The sequence below is a fragment of the Gambusia affinis genome, linkage group LG05 (assembly GCF_019740435.1).
Source record: "Gambusia affinis linkage group LG05, SWU_Gaff_1.0, whole genome shotgun sequence".
Taxonomy (NCBI): Eukaryota; Metazoa; Chordata; class Actinopteri; order Cyprinodontiformes; family Poeciliidae; genus Gambusia; species Gambusia affinis.
This window is the reverse complement of record NC_057872.1, coordinates 27202494-27222371: the sequence shown is the minus strand read 5'-3', so window position 1 is coordinate 27222371 and position 19878 is coordinate 27202494. Positions and strand designations below refer to the sequence as shown.

Genomic DNA, 19878 nt, shown 5'->3' with positions numbered 1-19878 from the left:
ACAAGATGGGGAATGGAAACTCTGACTCATCACTTACTACAAGTTTGAAAACAGAGATTTTGTGTAAGTTACTTTGTTTGTTCAAATTTTACGTACTATAAAGTATATACATTTGTTTCAGTTATGCTAACTATAATCCCAGAGAAAGCATACTAAACAGTGTCATTGCCCACAAGGAGGCTCGCGGAAACTGTTAAATCTGACACTAGACAAAAAGGGAAGAGAGTGGGGAAATGGTTTAGAGACAGCGTGAGGGGGGGGGAGAGCTATGAAGAGACGGGAGTTTAAATGCAGTGAATATGACCAGAAGTGAGAGCTACCTGATATTACATACATGTGCTATATAATATCATATTTTTAATATTTTCTTTTTCACCTCTTACATAGTGCCAAGATTGCATACTGGAGTGATGCGGAAAAAAACAGCCTATGCATTTGTTACTTCAAATATGCTTTAACTGATTTTGAAAACCCTACTTACCATATTTAAAGTTAACAATTTGCTCTGCATCTTAACAGTTTGTCCAAGGATCCTGCCCTCTTCTAGTTGCACCAAAACAACAAGTCAAATCAACTGTTCCTGTGAAATTGTGGCAAACCCTCCTATCTTACAGTGGTTTTTCAATGTGCAACCTGTCAACCAATCAGGGAAGGGTTACGCTATCAGTGACTCTCTGAATGACACGTATCTGAGGAGCACCATCACTGTGAATCAGCTGCAGGAGAGAAACTTGTCGTCATTGCTCTGCTTCAGCTTCAATTCATTGGGATCAGACAGTAAACAGCTTTTCTTCAACTCACCTAAGATTTCAGGAGAAAATCAAGGTTTGTTGTTCATTTTATACACGTATTTTCATCAACATTTTACAGTTGAGTATTGTACACATGGTTTATTGCAAAATGTTTGTTATTTTACATTTGAACACTGGTCAGTGTTTCTGCTTTACTTTGTTATTTACCCATATTAAAACACAGTACTCCGAAAAAGTGTGAAGCTGAGGAGATAACAATATCCCATAAAAGTGTGGTCAGGATCAAATTCTGAAAAATTGTATCAAATTCTTGTGGATGCACAGGATGCACACACTATCCAGTTTTTCTAGATAGTGATTACCACACAACATAATTAATAATAACCAATAGCCAAATGTTTTCTTGATAAATCATTTTAGAAAACACAAGGACAGAGTATATGTGTTTTAAAGGAAAACCTTTATCAAATGTGCTGCTTCTTTATGTCAGCTACAGCTAAGGATCTGTTGCCGACAGAAGTTGGGAGGTGGTGGCTTGTGCATAAGTCAGTTTTGATGTGTGTTCAACATTAATGAATTAAGTGGTAACCTGCTATTATCACAGGATTTATTAAATTAATCATCATTTTCTTTGTAATATTTTTGTCTCTAAATATTTTATGCAATTATCTTTTAGTCAAGAATTGAATAGTTTGTGTTTTTGGAGAATGCTTAAAAATGAAGCCTAGGTGTTTTGTTATGCAAAAGCAAAAGTTATTCTGTTTTTGTGTAACAAAATAACTTTTTTGATAGGTGTGGTTTTTTGCAAGTCATGTGCACCATTTATTCATTTCTCAAAAAAAGCAAAACAGTTTTAGATTGGTGTACATTTTGGTTTAAACTTGTGTTTTTATTGAACTATTCCTGTATTCACTCCGACATATCTGACAATTTTTTGCTGATTATTTAGATGATGAACTTTTATTTCCAAAAGTAACAGTCATTAAAAACCATACACCTGAATTGCTCTGCAGACTGATTCATTGAGGATGATAAATCATTTCTAATTTTTTTGTTGAAATCTGCAAAAACAGTGTTTATTTTAGAATTAAATATATAAAAGGAAACTATACTTGTAATTTTTAAAAAATTGAAGTAAATCAAACCTCACTGATCATGCAAACTGCTCCCTCAGTTTGCATGATAATTTTTTTTCCACTGCATGCTTAGTACAAGCTCAGTTTTAAGCTAATTATCAATGACTGTAATAATACATGAGCAGACTTAAAATTAAAGTCTTCCAGATTTCAGTGTCTTTCATCAAATATAAAATGAAATATAGCTAAAAAAACTAACAAAAAAAGACAACCGAAAACATAAAACAAAGGTTTCTCAGGGGATTTGATTTTTTTTCCTTCTTTTTTGTCATTCTATCAAATCATAGTAATTGTAGATTACACTATAGCTTCACTTCTTTCATTTAGAACCTCAGTTTTGTTTTTCAGACACCAACAGAAACCATTTTGAAATTTGCAGATGACTGCACAAATTATGTGTACAGTTATCACTTACTTTTTGATGTAGATAATAGATTTGAAGACGCTGACCAGTGTGAAGCTAAATGTTTTTTTGAACCCTAACAAAGACAACATTGACCACAGTTTAAAGCAGAACTTGTAAAAATATCCTAAGATGGACTATTGCATCTGAACCTGTGAAAAATTGCATCACAAGTTGTTATGTCCACACATAGAGCTTTAGTAGATAAATTATGCTGCAGCAGTATGCCTTATGCTCATTGCAATTTACAAATCCCATGACAGAGTTTAGAAATTACGTCTCACTGTAACTGTGCAGCAGAATAAACAACTTTATTTTTTAGGTGATATGGTTTCTACATGTCTAGCAATTTTGAAACCAAAATAATGCTTTCTTTGATTAAATATGCATTTTCCCAGTATAAAATGAAATCGTGTATTACAATAACACCTTCATAGCAAATTTCTTTGAGCCTCAAAGAAGTATTTGCGATGTGAAGCAAAGACCACAGAGGAAGGAGAAGACAGTGCTATTTAAAACCATTTCTGGGGAACTTCCCGTCATATTTCTCAACTCTTAAATTACTTCCACATTTTTTAGGTTTGTTGCTAACGCTTCAAAGAAGTGTAAACCTATTTTAGTCTCTTGTGACTGAAGACTTAGAGTAATCTTTGTCTCTTTGCTATTGCATGCAATTTCAAACCAATGTAATATGAGCTGTATTTATTTCATCTACATTGACTGAATTGATTATGTAAAACCTTCTGATGGACTGATAAGGAGCTGCAAAAGTTCTGGTAAAAGGTGAAACATTTACATTTAAAATTGTTAAACTTCCATGCCATCTGTCTACTGGAATTTGGGGGATTTATCTTTTTTACTCTTGAAATAAGCATGTATTATGAATGTAGAAGAAGTAAAGGAAGAAAAAAAATGTTGCCAGTTAAATATACTGCATAAAATTATGTATTTTTAAACAATACAGTTAAAAAGTTCCTCTTTCTTTTTCAAATCTGGCTTCACAATTTTCTGACATATTGAAATGGAAATGTAAACTGATCATTTTTATTCTTTTTCCTTCCTTCATTTTTTTCTTTTTTTATCACTGGCTTTTTGATGATACCTTAGAAACTCTAACAACCTTAAAGAATTTCACTTACTAAAGCCCCAAAGCCTTAGAAGTAGCTTTACCACTTACCATCAATGCCAGGTTTGTTTGAGTAACTTTTAGTTTTCTTAACAAATCATAATTTAAAAATATACTATTTAATTTTTATTATGAGGTTTAGTAAAAGGGAAAAAACATAATAAGTAACATAGTATTATGTTTTACATTCTGAAACAGGATGTAAAAAATAGATGCATGAATGTAAACTATGGCGGAGGCTTTATATAAACTAAAGTAAAAAAGTAAAATGCTGCATAAGTAGAGAGACCCATACCTCTCTTTCCCCAGTCACTTGGACCAGCTCCCCCAATTTAAATGCAGCACCCACCTCACTGCAGACACAACACCAATCCGCCTGTCGAGCTCCCTCTCCATTTTGAAGGCCCCCGAACCAGACCGGAACAAGCAGCATCGCTTCTCTCTGACTGGCAGAGCAGTTCTCCCAGAGCATATTTTGGATGAAATAAATTATAGTTTTTATGGATCTGCTCATCTGTGTCCCATTTTTGTCATCGCTGACGAGCGGGCTGTGACACTACCTGTATTCAAAACGACAAAAAAATGTATTCTAGGTGAATTTGTTTTTCAAAATTGCCCCTGGCTTTGCATAGTAAATTGTCATTTGTGTCCGTTTGTGTTTGTTTCCGTGTGATAGACTAGCATTCAGGCCAAGGTGAACCAAACTTCCAGCCACAAAACCATTGGAGATAGGAACCAACTACAAAGATGGTTGGACTTTTGATATATCTTCTCATTGGCTCTGCAATCCAAGGTGAGATTATTATGCATAGCAGTTAGTTTTGCTGAAATATTTGAAAAAACAAAATCCATCACAGGTTTCACTGTGTATAAAGTTATCTGCAATTATTGTTTAATTCATGGTTGAGTTCTATTGTGTTTTTGTGTTGCTCTCATCATATATTCACATTCAAAAATGTATATATATATTTTTTTTGTTTTGTTTTATTTTTTTATCTAAATCAATATTTAGACGGAGGGTGGCAAAAATCACATTTGGTAAAAAATTACTTCGGCCACTATTTTAGGAAAGTGCTGATATCTGTGAGCAACACAAAAGAACATTTAAGTAACAATAAGAATTAATTCATATTCCTGCAATGTCCATATTTAGTGCAGTCAACGGTATTCATAATACAAACACATAAAAGAAGGAATTATGGATTTCTGTTAAGTTTTTAAAAAAAACCTGAATATTTAGATTATCTTCTGAAAGATGTTTGATCTGAAACATGAAGTCACAATAATGTCCTTAACTAATCTTAGATTTACTAATGCTAAAAATGGCCTCTAGGCCCAAAACATTCGCTGGAGATAGGCACCATCACCCCTCCCGACTCCACTAGGGACAAGGGTGTACAGAAAATGGATGCATGTACAAGTTATGAAAGGAGTCTGTGTGACCTCCCCTGCTCCTTTAACATTCTCTAAAATCACTGTACACCTGAATATTTCCACTGTTCCACTGACATACAGACTCATCTTTACAGTCTTTATATGAATGTGCACTTTTATGCAACAAAATGCAAAAGCAAAGCTCAGAGAAACCAAAACCTATTTTAGACCAGAACCCCATGACTGTGACAGCATCTTGAATGAAAGATGCAAGTTCAAATAAAGGTTTTTTGTATGTCATGTTAAAGATTAAATAAACTACTGCAGCGTTTTCTCCTTTCAGTGTCTGTTTTGTTTTTCAGGCACCAACTGTAACAGCTTTCAGGTGAATTTGGCGCAGACTGTACATGTTATGACAGGATCATGTGTGACCATTCCCTGCTCCTTTGATGTAACGAAGAAACATCAAAATAACTTAAATGGCCAATGTGTAGCTAAATGGTATTCATCTAAAAGCAAACAACTAACTGACAGAGATCCAGTAATAGGAAACCTGGAAAAGAAAGACTGCACCACAACCTTCAACAAAATGCAGACTCATGACAACGAGTCTTATCACTTCAGACTGGAGTGCAATGACCTAAAATACAACTTCCAAACCTCAAAAGTAAAAATTGAGGTCACAGGTAGGTTTAATGTAGGCCAAAATTTGGCTGTAATGCAACTCAGTTAAATCTATTATATTTTACTGAGTTACTGTTACCAACTCCGAATCTTCCAACCAGATGATTTCCCCTCACCAATTCTGACTCCATCCACACTGAAGATAAAGGAGGGAGAGTCAGTGAGTCTGATGTGCTCTGCTCCGGCTCCATGTCTGCCTCATCCTCCGACACTGACTTGGACCCCAACACTGGGGGACATTCAGGAAACACTGCAGGAGAATCTGGACAAAACTAAATTCAAGACCTCTGTTCTGAACTTCACTGCTTCTCACCTCCACAATAAACAGAACATTTCCTGCACTGCTGTGTACAAGAAACAAGATGGAAGCTCTGATGCAGCTCTTACCACAAGATTAATGCCTGATGTTTTATGTAAGTTCCTTTGTCTTCTCTCAAAATGACAACTCAGACAATATATGTTATTTAGTTAAAAGAGCATAATGAGTTGCTTAACGAAGTTAAACTTTCTATTATCAAAGAATAGTTTCTCTATGTTTCTATAAATTCATTATATCTGAGTATAAAGTAGTCAGATGTAATCAATGTTATGTTATTCCACACACAATTAAAAAAAATTTATTTAGTTTGTAAAAACTTAAGTTTTAAGCTAAAGCTTCTTAGACTGCATGATAAATAACTGAACTAGGTGGAGAAGATTACAATCACACTCGTACTAAGAAACAAACTGTTACCAAGCAAACATATTCTGGTATTTTACCATGATCAGAGTCACACTGAATAATCAGTTAAAATGTATAACTTTAACTATCAAAGTGTGCTATATAAAAAATGTAAATCAGCCAATCACTTCCCATATAAATAAAATAACTTTTTCTTCTTTTGACACCTGGGATTTAGCTGGTTGAGTGATCCTGAGTAGGATTCAGTCTACAATATTTCAATATCTATCAAAACTGTAAGTCAGTCAAAAAAACTGGAAAGATTGCAAACATTAGATTATTGAGGGAGAAGATTTTTTCCTGCAAAGATGTAAGTGAGATTGGAGAAGGACATTCTAAATGCAGGCATATAGATGTTCAGTGTGTGTATAAGTCTTTTGCATTGCTTACAATAAAAAAAATAGGCTTTCATCAGTGTTGGTAAAATTTAAAGTTTTCAGATGTATGGTTTCACATTCAGTTTATTTGATAGATGAAAACACAAGATTTTCCAAACAAAGTGGATATAAATTATTTTCTATCTTGCAACAATACATCTAGCACATAATGCAGGCTTTCATATGTCCTTCAAACCTTAAGACAGAATAAAATGTATGTCTGGTTAGTTCAATCTTAAAATATGACAGCTCCTGATGTAAAGGTTTGTAACCATTTACTTTAAAAGTAAATGGACACAAGAAGTAAATAATACATCTAAATAATTAGTTAACATTGTCCAGAGTTATCTCTGTAAAATTTTAAGTAATTTGCTTTTGGGTTGTTGCATAGTCCAAGACGGGTTTCCATGCAAAGAGGTTTTAAGTAGACAAGGCATTTTAGAAAGTTAAGTGGGATGTATTCCAAAATAATACTAGGGAACTTATTGGAAATATAATATTATTCCAAGCACAAAAGTTTAGGATATTACAAAACTTACTCTTTTTTTGTTTTTCATAGTTAATAGACCAAGGAGAAGAAACACTGGATAGAGATCAATGTTAGTTTCGATAATGTTTATGATTTCAACCTTGATTAGATTCCCAGTCAACCTGGGTTTTAGTGCACAACCAAAGACAGTGTGTGAGGCTGCCGTCACGTTACATTTAAAGCAGAAGAGGATCCTGTTTAAACTTAGACACCCGGTGTGGGAGTCGGTTTTGTGTTATTTTTAGTTCCACAAAGATTTTTATACAATAGTCCTCCTTTGAAGAAATTTGTGCTGATTAACCAGCTTTTCTTCTTCCTTTTTGCAGCTTAATGGTGAAACGTGTTACTGCCCACATAACCTCAAATAACTCCAGTGTTCTAGCATTGGTACACCACTGTCTTTCTTCATTCAGGATTTTTCCATTTTCTCTGCTGAAGTTGTTAAATCTATCAAAAAAAAAAAAAAAAAAAAAAACAATTAATCCTGACTAAAAAGCTTCACAAAGTCTCCAAGCAAGATTTTAAAATAAGTGTTGATTTTCAATTAGTTTATTTTTTTTCAATGTCACTTAAAAAAAATTTAAATAAATTGTACATAAATTTATTGTGCATTTATTACTGATTAGATTCTTGGCTTTCATTCCAGTCCCTTCACAGATCCTGTTCTCATCAAACTGCACCAAAACTGCAAATCAGCTCAACTGCTCCTGTGAAACGGTGGGAAACCCGACTCCAATGACTCATTGGTTCTTGAATGGGCAATCTGTTAGTCAATCTAGCCAGATGGTGGTTACAAATGAGTTTCTAGATAACTCACATTTGAGGAGCATCATCACTGTGAATGAACCACAGAACAAAGATCTGTCCACCTTGCTGTGCTTCAGCTCCAATTCCTTGGGATCAGCCAGTAAACAGCTTTTTGACAGATGCCTTGAGAGCTTAAGAGAAAACCAAGGTCTGCCTTTTTTTCTCTCTTTAATTGGTTAAATTTGTGAATCAAATTCATGCTGCAGCAGAGTAATTTTGACAATATTGTTTTATTGTAGGTCAAATCCCACTGTTTGGTTTCATTGCCACAGTTGCTGCTTTTGTACTGGTAGTATTTGCCCTCCTGGTTTTTATCTGGTAGGTGAAGGAGCTGAGTATTATCCAGAGAAATTGTCTTTAGTTTTTCATTTTGGAATTTTGGAGTGTATTAATTCTCCTTTGTTTACATAGTAGAAGAGAAAGTAGGATGTTATTTTATCCAAGGAAGAAGGTCTTGCATTGAAAGATACCATTGAAAGATAAACAGATATTAAATGATCAGTATATTTTTCAGGTTTCAAAAGACACACTCCAAAACTAGAGGGATTGGAGGTGATATTGACACAAATGCATATCTAATGAAGGAGGAAAATCAGGTTTGTTAACCAACGATGCTATTGTCGTGTTTTTCTTCACTATTATTCCTGAAAGGCTTTTATTACTCAAGTTTTTCCTTCATTCTTAGGTACCAAACATGATTGAAGATGCAATTTATGCAAACACTGCTGAACTTAGTCAAGCAGGAATTCGCCAACCTTCAAATGGAATTGACAATGAAGACGAAATCAGAGAAAGTTCAGGAAAGAAAAGTGAAGATCTGGTTTATGCCCATGTGCATTGGTCAAGAAAGAGCAAAACAAAGAAGCCGGAGAATGATGCGAACATGAATTTCACTGGCAGCTCTTTTTTGGAGGAGGAGAAATTTGCGAGGGGAGACATGCTTTTTGTGAGTTCTGCACTGGAAATGGGAAGTCTGTATGCAGAAGTTAAGCCTAGAAATGTAAAAGTGAATATGCTCAGCTTAAATTCATGAACAAATGTGCAATAGTACAAGGTCAAGAAGGTTTTGAAAAAAATGTCCTACTGGCTGACATTGAATTAAGAACAATATATTATGTTGTTAGAAATTTGTTTTACTTAAGGTGGCAACAAAAAGGATAATTTTGGCCCAAACATTTCTTACATTTTATAGTATTTGGAAAGTTATGACAATTATCTCCAACTCCAGCTTTTGTCAGTGTAGAAACCATACCTAATACAATTTTACCACTCACACAATAGTAACAGCACACAACAAAAGGGGATGTCTCGAGGACAAGCTGCAAGAACTACCAAAGATAAGAAATTATGTTATTTTGTTATTATAGAGAAGAACAAATTGTTCTGTACTCACATAATATATTTGGGCCTCATTTTAACTCTAGCTAGCTGATGCAATTTGTCAATATATGATATGTTTACTTAATTTGAAATTGACAGAATATTTTAGAACCATCTGTATTTGCTTTATATGAGCTGTCAAAAACAATGCTGATAGTACAAGGTTTCTCTAAAATGTTTGTTCCCCTCCTTATTGTGATGCCAGCAGTAGTGGAGGGTGCTATATCTCAAAGCTTTGTGCTGTATTTGTTAACCATTTACTAAAGTTGCAATTAAAGAGCTAAACTTTTCTAGTTATAGTTTGATACTTCATTAAATTAACTTCAACCACATGCTTTAAAATCAAGTTCTTTACAGTATTAATATCACTATTGCGTGTTCTACATTTGGTTTGCGATTGTTTTAAAGTGTTTATTTGACCTTATTTGAGCTATCCATGCTTTATGAATTTACGTTTTAACGTCTGTTTTGTTATATAATCTTGATATAGTGCAATGCAATTTAATATAGTATCTTTGTTTAGTGTCTTTCTTTTATTATTTTTATTTTTTAACTGAGTCCAAGTATCTATATTCTGTAACATACACATTCCCTTATAAATGCTACTTGTTATCTCAAATGCTCACTAGAGAAAGTTTAAATTGAAAGCATGTTTCAGTATCAGTGGTTACTGATTATGTGCTTATCTTAAACCATGCATAATAGTTGAAGCGTATAGGGTTCTATCTCCTTTGTGTATTTGCTTTATATATTTATTTTTGTCTAAATTAAGCTCTACAAAATAGCAAATTAAGGCTTAATGATAATGAAAATAAGTTTCAGTCAGTTATAAATTCAGCTATTTCAAGATGGAAAAGAATATTTATTGAAATTTAAATACTGTGCAACAATTAAATAGTCAAACTTTATCTAGTTATAGTTCAATGCATTATCAAATTGCCTACAAGGACATACCTGAAAACGAAGTATCTTTATACAATGTTAATATCAGTATGACAGGGTCTACATTTAATTTGTGATTATTTAAAAAAGTTTATCTGACCAGTTCTTTCCTATCCACATATTATAAATTTATATTTTAACAGCTTTTTTATTATATAAATATTGATATATAATACAATGCAATTTAATACTATGCCTATGTTAAGAGTCTTGCTGAGAGTGTTTATTTTACTATTTTCTTTTCAGCCCAACTAATGTTTGTTGTCATTCATTTTGAATTGGTTTATGTATGAGAGGAGCACGCATTGCCTTATAAATGCTACTGGTGCACTAGAGAAAGTTTAAATAAAAAGCTTGACTGTTTAATTTCTGTTGTTCCTGAATATTTATTAAACTAAACCACTAAGGCACTTTCTTCTAAAGCATTATAGCTTTAGGTCTCCATGTTTCTGACCAAAAATATAAAGGCAAAGGATAACCAGACTGCTGCAACAGACTGGCGACCTGTCCAGGGTGAACCCCGCCTCTTGCCCGGAACGTAGCTGGAGATAGGCACCAGCAAACCTCCTGACCCCATCAGGGAAAAGGGTGAAAAGAAAATGGATGGATGGATGGATGGATGACCAGACTGCACCTCTAGCAAAATAAATTAGGTGCTTTTAGAAAAGCAGAGAATTGAAATATTGTTGTGACTCATTTAATTGGAGTTATTATAAATAGAGATTACTGTGGGCAGGAAAAATCTCCTGTTGCGATCTATCAAACTTCTGAAATTTGAGAACTTTGCTCTCATCAAGAATTAAGTCACTGTTCTGGGAATGTCTAAGAAGACAATGGCATGCAAATTATCCATAGAAAACTAACCAAGCAATCCTGACCTCTTCTGGTCAGATTCTGTATTGTGCCTAAAGGACGTTTTCTCTGACAAACAGAAGAGTTTTCCACAAACAAGTGTTACAACCTTACATGTTTCAAATTTAACTAAGTCTAAGTTGTTAAAGCAACATTAATCTAGGAGGCATCAGAGCAAAAGTATAAGTTTATTGCAGCAATTGCAATTGGAGAAAGTCACAGTTAACACACAGCTTGTGTCAAAGGAGTTTCTGAGTCTCTGCTTCGGTCTCCCTCTTATCCTTTGAGCACATAAAAAAAGAAAAAAGTACAAACTAACAAATGGTTTACAGATGGACCATCTTCAACACTGTGGCGCCAACATCATGCATACATCATTGCAAAGTCAACAGTTTTATTTCCAAGGCAGAAGGGAGGAAACTTCATCTATTCTCCTTTAGGCCCAACCTGCAAGCTCAAAGGTGTAGGTCAACAGTGTAGGTCAACGACCTCAAAACAAATGCAGCCTTTCAAAGAGCTCAACAGTGGTCAGGCATCTCCTGCTGCATTTTTCAAGAGGCAGACAATTTGTTACACAGAAACTACAGTTAGTATCACGGCACACTATGACCTTTAATGCATTGGATATATAGAATATATATGAGTAAAATAATAAAAGTATTCAAACCCTTGGTGAAATAACAGTTATTAATAATCCATGTTAACAATCCACCCTCTTGATTAGCTACAGTTCATAGGAAACATTTTCAGCTCCATCCACAAATCAATGCTTTGAAATGATTTCTCCAAAGCATTGGTTTTGTTGCTGCCATTTTAAAACATATAAGTCAAGAGATTTCAGTTTATAATAAATGTCAATAATTTACTCCATCTTTCTAGATGCTCCAACCTTACTTCCCTAGTCGTCATGCAGCCTGATGGAAGATCTGGTGCTTTTGCCACGTGAAGGCCTTCCCTTTTGCTTTCATATCCTGGAATATTGCTGAAAAGTACTCTTTTATTTCATCAGTCACCACCAACTGTACACTCAGGGTAAATGCAGTGTCTGGGGAAATTAATTTGCCAATATTAAACCAGGACAGTGTAAAGTGCAAAACCTGGAATGAATTTGGCAGTAACACCACACAGCTGATTTTAAACATTACGTCAGAAACTTGTAAGTTAAATTCTTGGTGATGACTGTTTTTGTCTATGTCCTATCTGAATTTATGCCTTCTTTTTTGCAGCTTCATCTCTTACATGGTTATGGTTGATGATTATGGGTTTTATTTTGATTCTAGGATTCACATTTTGTATTAAGCGAAAATTGAACATGAGCAGGTTGGTTGTCTTTACTCCTTGTCTTTGAAAAGGTTTACACTACAACTGATTGACAGGTCTTAGATTGTAATCTTTTTGCTTTTTTTAATTTTTGCTATGAGAAATTACATTTATTTTGCAACATCAAAATTATCCCTTTGCTTTTTTCTGAAGGCCCCAACAGTCTCCAGCAATTGTCCAACCGGAGGAACGGTACTACACACCACAAAGGTAGAGAGAACTGCTTTTATGCTTTACAAAATTAAAACAATGAACCACAATTTAACCTAAGATAACAACTGAAAGAAAAACATATAATATCAGTATAACCCTCGCTTCTGGTTCTGTGTTAACTTTCCTCTTTTGCTTTTTATTAAATTAGAAGACTCAGACACAAACCAACAGACACCTGAAAGTAACCTTGAGGAAAACACATGTTCTTGTGTTTATGACAATGACTTTTTGGAAGACATGAGGACTTCAATGGGACTTCAGCAGCAACAGAAAAAAGCATTTTGTGACAAAGAACTTGAGATAGAGCCAGTCTCAAAGCTCATTTATGGAATGGTAAATCATTGATTTACAACATACTGGTTCTCATGCAGATTAAACGATAATCCCTGGAAAGTAATCACATTCTTTATTTATCTCCTTTTGTTTAAATAAAGTTAAACCAATATGCTTTTCTCACTTTGAACAATATTCAAAACTTAATTTTCACTGAATGTTTAAAAGTATTTATCTCAGACATTCATTTCTATAGGGTGTATACAGCAACATAGATGATGACTGCATTGAGAAAACCCATTATGACACAGTAGGCTCCATTGCAGTTCCTCTTCTTTCAAAACAAATTTAAAGCAGCCATAGCTGTTTGCATCTATGTGGTCTTAAGCACAGTTCTTTTTGCAAACAAACAATGTAAGTGTGTAGATATTTAGAGTGCTGTCATTGTTCAAAATATCAAGTGATAATTTTTAGCATACAGATTGCTATGATTATATTTGGCCAAAAGGAAATGCAAGCACGAGCTATTTCAAAAAGGACTCTGCTATAAAAACCCCAATGATGGTTCTGCTACCACTTTGGGTATATAAATATTCTAAAACAGTCACTAAGGCTCTGAGGATCTCACGAGCTGAATGTTGAGACACAACATTCTGCCTCAGGAAAGCTATGTTTATTCTTTAGTTCAAAGTTCTTGCAACGTTTATTAATATGCAAAATTTAAAGGAAGTTAAATTTTGCATATTAGTTAATATTAACTGGAAGGTGAGTGGTCATTGCTCAGCTTAGAATGAATAAGGCTCTGTTATGTTTCAGTGTGTCTACTGTACGTGTTTCCGGGTTGCATCATTTTATACCACGCCATCCTTAAACTGAGAGCACATAGAACAAAGATATGCTTAACTGAAGTCAGCACCCAAAGACTTGTGATTTATTAGCATTTTACATGCCCTCAGGTAAGTAAGATTTGTTTCTCTCAACAAAGAAAATTCAGATTAAAATATATTGTTAGCTGTAATTTGTATGTTTGTTTGTCTTAGATCTGAAATGTGACTCAGGGGAAATCATTAACAGTGGATTTCTGCTGTGTTGCCTATAAACACAGCTGTGCATTTTTTTTTTTTATTTAAGCACAAGATAATTGGCATAATGTTCAAAATTGAAGAAAATGAAGCAATTCGGGGATTTAACTTGTTTTTGTTTTAGGAGTCAAAATACTTGTTATACATTCATGAAATTGGCCATTGCCATTGGCTCTAACAGGCATTTTAAATGTTTTTTTTATCTTCTTTTGTTTAAGGTCCATAATGGAGTCAGTGGTGAGAAGTGAGATTATTCTGACATTTTACATCATTTCCTTCCTGATTGGCCTTCCAGCCAATCTGGTGGCTCTCTATGCCTTCAGTGTCAAGATCCACTGCAAGCCACTCCCAACAGACATCCTGCTTCTGAATCTGACTGTGTCCGACCTGCTCTTCTTGATCATCCTTCCTCTCAAGATGCACGAGGCAGCTTCAGGGATGCAGTGGAATCTGCCCAACTTCATGTGTTCTATCACCTCCTTTGTCTTTTTCTCCACAATATACACCAGCTCCTTACTGCTGATGGCCGTCGCCGTGGTCCGCTACGTAGGAGCAGCATTTCCTATTATCTACCAACACCTCAAGAAACCTGTGTACCCGATCACTATCAGTGCTGTTATTTGGCTGATCTCAATGGGACACTGCAGCATCACTTTCATCATCCAACACCACCCATCTCTCTCCAGCATAAACTCTTCTATCTGCTATGAGAATTTTACACAGAAGCAGCTGGAAATTCTCCTCCCAGTGCGTTTGGAGTTTTTCTTTGTGGTCTGCCTTATACCTCTTATAATTTCCATTTTCTGCTACCTGCACTTGATTTTGATTCTGTACAGCCGTCCCAGGATATCCTGGACGCAGAAAAAGAAGGCTATTGGCATGGCCTTGGGGACTCTTGCTGTGTTCCTCGTTTGTGTTCTGCCATACAATTTTTCTCATTTATTGGGATTCTTCCAGGGTAAGAGCCCTGAATGGAGGTACTACACTTTGCTTCTCAGCACATTAAACACCTGCCTCGATCCCATCATATTTTATTTTTCCTCCTCAATCTTCCACTGCACTAGCAAAAAATCTATTTTCAGAAAGCATCGTGTTAATGATGTAAAAATGGAAATAAGGGGCACATGTTCAACCTAAATCTGAAATTTTGATCTTAATTCTTTATTCAGTTGTTTTCAACTCAGTTCTGTTGAAATGACCTACTGCTGTTTATTACTAGATGTATCCTAACCCAAAACCTTGGTTAACCTTTTTTGAAGGCTTCACAATATTATAAGTCATGAGGAAGCTGTCAGCTTTAAATTGGTAGATTAATATATCATGGTTGGCATATTACTTCCTCTCTTTTAGAGTAGGTGAGATACTCTGCACTAATGCTTTCAGTAAATACATGTATAGAATTAATGTGCAAGTAAAAGTATGAAAAGTAAAAAGAAATTCATTCATCTTCATTTGCACATAGATCAAGAACGAGACAACATGTATGGAAAGAATATTCAAATTAAACAAATAAACTGTAATTAAAATATGTATTTTTATATGTGGTTGGGTTTGAAGCTAGATTGCTGTGTGATTAGTTTCAATATCCTAAGAGCTTTAAAAATGTATTGATTTAAAGAAATAAAGTTTTAAATACCAACTCATGACAGCAACAAATGTGGAATTTTTTTCTGAATGAAAAAGGTACACCATTTTACACTGTCTCGTGAATTTTAGCTAACTGCATAAATTCCTCCAATAATACGTAATATAAAAATATTTTTTTTATGTGTTAAACAACCTTCAAAGAGGAAGTGGTTGTTGTTGTCCAATCCATGTAGAACAAAGAGAAACATCACTAAAACAGTTGTGCAGTAAACTCACTGTCATATTTGGCCATTGGTATACAGAGAGCTGTTGTGGAGGCTGTTGAAGATGATCACACAACCCTCACTGAAGTTCATGTAATCACAATGGACTGATGTTAAATTCCAGATTCAGCTGGAAAAAAATAAGGCTAGAAGGAAAATATCATGATAATTCTATGTTCTAGTTATTTAACTTACATATTTCTGTACAGATACAGCCACGAGGCAGCTTTAATAAATGCTTTCTGTAATTATGAGCTTTAGGTTTTTTTGTTTTGTTTAACATTGTGTATTCCATGTCTCAAGTTGCAGTAACTAAAATCCTGTAACAACAAAAGAGTTTAAAAACCTACAGGAAAAAAGTAAACTGATTGGCAATCCTCCCAAAAGGAATCTACCCAAAGGAAATCACAAACACATCTGTGTTTGTCAAAGCAGGACCTTCCTAATCAGAGATTGTGGTGCTGAAACAAAACCTAACATCACACATCAGAGGAAAATCAACACAGATTTTTACATGATTATTGTAAACAGGAGAGACTTATAAACTGAGAGGAAGCAACTAAAGTGGATCTAAACAACTGAGGGAGGATGAGTACAGAGAATGACTGAATGAACATGAGGGGGAAAACAATGGAAGGAAAACATCAACTAAGCAAAACCAGAGTAAGCAAGCAGAAATAGAAATTATACAAACATACTAAAATAAAGCACAGTAGGCTCAAAATCTGAAGTCAAAAGCAACAAACCAGAAAAAAGCTCAGCAACTAAAAGTCCTAATAACAAACAAAAAGGAACCCAATGTTTGGTTTAATTCCATAGTGCAGTTTTGAATTGAAATAAATAGCAACTTGAAGGTGTTAAGTTGCTGGGAGTGTGTTACGCCCCCAAGGTCTAGGGGTCCAGGGGCGGTAACATAAAAATGTCCAGAGAAAAGGAATTAAATAAAAGAGCTGATTTATTACAAAAAAAGGGTTTCACAGAACCAAAACGCAGTACAACATAACCCAATTGAAACAACAGAAACTGCCTAACCAATTTTAAGAATGCACAGTGCAAATTAAATTACAAAAGTTCAAATAAGTCAGTCTAAAGGTAACTCAAAACAATCCAAATCAAAAGACAAAAGGGAGCACCAAACCTCCCTAGCACAAGCTTGTAGCAGCAAACACAATCAAACTGCTTTAGCAGTAGCAAACAAAAGTTCCAAGAGTTCTACAAAGCAGTAGCAAACCAGAGGTAGGGGAACAGCTTTACAGAACCTCTTCCTACTAGCTGTCCCCCTGAAGGACTGTTTCAGGAGCCTTTTAAAGGTACAGGTGAGGCTCATCAGCATCTGATTGTCTTGCCATGGACTGCTGATCCAATGGTGTGCGACTCCTGCAGCTTCCAGGCAGCCAATCAGAAGAGGTGTTTTCACAGCTGGTCCTGCATAACAAAAGAAAAGGAGCACGCACAGCCTCAAGAGGCCAGGGGCCGTAACAGAGTGAGATATGAGTCACTAAAGTCTTTAGTGTGAAGAGCTGTTTCCTGCTCATTTAATACCAACTCATCGTTGAAGTCAACAGGCATCTAATTTTCTCTTAATTTTCTACTTTCAAAGACAGTAAAAACGTTGGATGTTGACTGCTGCATTAGGCAAGTACATATCTTTATCTTGTAAATCATTAAATGTAGTGTTTTTGCTTCTGAAAGTCAATATTTTTTTGTTTAGACTTGAGCAAATTGGTGCCAGAAAAGAGTCATTTCTTTAATACAATTAATTTATTATCAGCTACAGAAACAAAATGATATTGACAACGAGGTTATGACAGGTTATATAAATTAGATTTATAATTAAAACTGAGAAATGTTTTATCGTATGTATATATATTTCCAATTAGTATTTTCCTTATTTTAGGGCAACTAAATTACGAAAAAATGTATTTGCTTTATTTTTGGGGATTACACTCTAGCAGCATTGTTGGTATTTATGAATAATGTTTTCTGTATACTGTCTCTACAATATACATTTTGACAATTTTTATTTTTCTACCATCAGGATCAAGATGATTTCATTGGTGAAAAGTCAGATTATTCTGATATTTTACATATTTTCCTTCCTGATTGGCCTTCCTGCCAATCTGGTGGCTCTCTATGCCTTCAGCATCAAAATCCACCACAGTCCTCTTCCAACAGACATCTTGCTTCTGAATCTGACTGTGTCCGACCTGCTCTTCTTGATCATCCTTCCTCTCAAGATGCACGAGGCAGCTTCAGGGATGCAGTGGAATCTGCCCAACTTTATGTGTTCCATCACCTCCTTTATCTTTTTCTCCACAATCCACACCAGCTCCTTGCTGCTGATGGCCGTCGCCGTGGTCCGCTACGTAGGAGCAGCATTTCCTGTTATCTACCAACACCTCAAGAAACCTGTGTACCCGATCACTATCAGTGCTGCTATTTGGCTGATCTCAATGGGACACTGCAGCATTACTTTCATCATCCAGCACCACCCCTCCTTGTCCATCTCAGACTCTTCTATGTGCTATGAAAACTTCACAGAGAGGCAGCTGGAAGTTCTCCTCCCAGTGCGTTTGGAGTTTTTCTTTCTGTTCTGCCTGGTGCCTCTTTTAATTACTACTTACTGCTACCTGCACTTAATTTTGATTCTGTACAGCCGTCCCAGGATATCCTGGATGCAGAAGAGGAAGGCTATTGGCATGGCTTTAGGGACTCTTGCCGTGTTCCTCATTTGTGTTGGACCATTCAACTTCTCTTTTTTGCTGGGTTACTTCCAGCGTGCAAGCCCAATGTGGAGATACTACACTTTGCTGCTCAGCACGTTGAACACCTGTTTTGATCCAATTATATTCTATTTTTCCTCCTCTGTCTTTCACTTCACAAGCGAAAAATCCATTTTCAGAAAGCACTGTAGTAAGTGGAGAAAAGGGACAAATTTAGAACAATAATTTATGATCAATGTGCGTTCCATCCCACATGATGTATTTGACATTGGCATTTTGTATTTGACAAAATGCCAGGAAACCAATTGATGACGTCTTTGACATGTTTTTTCCTGTTTGCTACCATGTATCAGCAGCTTTTTCTGAGTACACATGAACATAGTACTTAACTGTAATGATTAACCTGTCAGGAAATATATACAAAATTAGAAATGTGTATTTTCATATATGCTAGGTGGTCTGTTTGTTGTTAACTTCATTTAATGTGTTGTTTTTTTAACTAAATCCTTTAAACAACGACCATCTGCATGTGACAGTTTTTTCTATATAATATGAGAACAAAAAAGTAACTTACTCTTTTATATCAGCTTTTTTTCTTATTTCTGAGTAATTGGTGGTTGTGAGATGATTTATTTCATTATAAATCTGCAAGCTCTCATTTGAGTTAAACTAAAGGTCACCTAATTTGGATATTGCCTGGCAACTACTAGACAAAGAGACATATATGTTGCCCTATTTTGCATTAGTAAAGTCTTTGGACCAACACAATGTAAATTATACAGAAATACAATGTAGATGTTGGCTACTGCCCATGGAGCAGTATTCAACAATGGTTTTGTTTTTGTGTTTGTTTTTTTCAAACAAAACCATTGAGATCAAATCTGAAAATATATATTTTTCTTTCACTAAATAACATATTTTCTTTCACTGAGATGTAATTAATAATATATAAACCATGGAAAGCACATTTACATGTACTGACTCTCTCTAGCTACTCACATTTGGTCCCTGCTTTAGACTTAAAATATGTTCACTCACATTTTGATTTACTTGAATGTCAGGCAACGAAAATTAAGTGTAAACTCATTTTAATACAGTAGGCAGAGCAAAAACTGGATTAAGTTTTTTTTTATAAATATGGAGATGTTTATGGCAAAAACCTAGCCCCATCCACCTCAAAGAAGTTAATTGAATAGCATAAGTATTAAATAAGAAATGAACTTTGAAAATCTAATAGTATATTCAGATTTTAAAGTTGTTTGATCCAAATGGAATCTCCAGACGTCCTAAGCCTAGTGTCTGCAGAGACAGCCTTAAAGGTCTTAGATACATTT

The 19878-nt window shown here is 35.0% G+C and overlaps 3 protein-coding genes across 3 annotated transcripts; all 3 read left to right on the top strand.

Moving 5' to 3' along the window:
• LOC122830842 (sialic acid-binding Ig-like lectin 14) lies at positions 1–10548 on the top strand. The gene is made up of 9 exons (XM_044116553.1): positions 1–63; positions 520–825; positions 4094–4210; positions 5154–5477; positions 5577–5888; positions 7749–8057; positions 8149–8227; positions 8424–8505; positions 8595–10548. Exons 3-9 carry the CDS (start codon positions 4165–4167, stop codon positions 8940–8942), a joined length of 1500 nt encoding a protein of 499 aa, XP_043972488.1. The 5' UTR covers positions 1–63; positions 520–825; positions 4094–4164; the 3' UTR covers positions 8943–10548.
• A 3234-nt stretch (positions 10549–13782) lies between these two features.
• Positions 13783–15402, top strand: LOC122831063 (free fatty acid receptor 2-like). Its single transcript, XM_044116983.1, has 2 exons — positions 13783–13845; positions 14190–15402. Exon 2 carries the CDS (start codon positions 14197–14199, stop codon positions 15106–15108), a length of 912 nt encoding a protein of 303 aa, XP_043972918.1. The 5' UTR covers positions 13783–13845; positions 14190–14196; the 3' UTR covers positions 15109–15402.
• Positions 15403–17326: 1924 nt separating this feature from the next.
• LOC122831057 (free fatty acid receptor 2-like) lies at positions 17327–19156 on the top strand. Its single transcript, XM_044116969.1, has 2 exons — positions 17327–17456; positions 17860–19156. Exon 2 carries the CDS (start codon positions 17867–17869, stop codon positions 18767–18769), a length of 903 nt encoding a protein of 300 aa, XP_043972904.1. The 5' UTR covers positions 17327–17456; positions 17860–17866; the 3' UTR covers positions 18770–19156.
• The last annotated feature ends 722 nt before the right edge of the window (positions 19157–19878 follow it).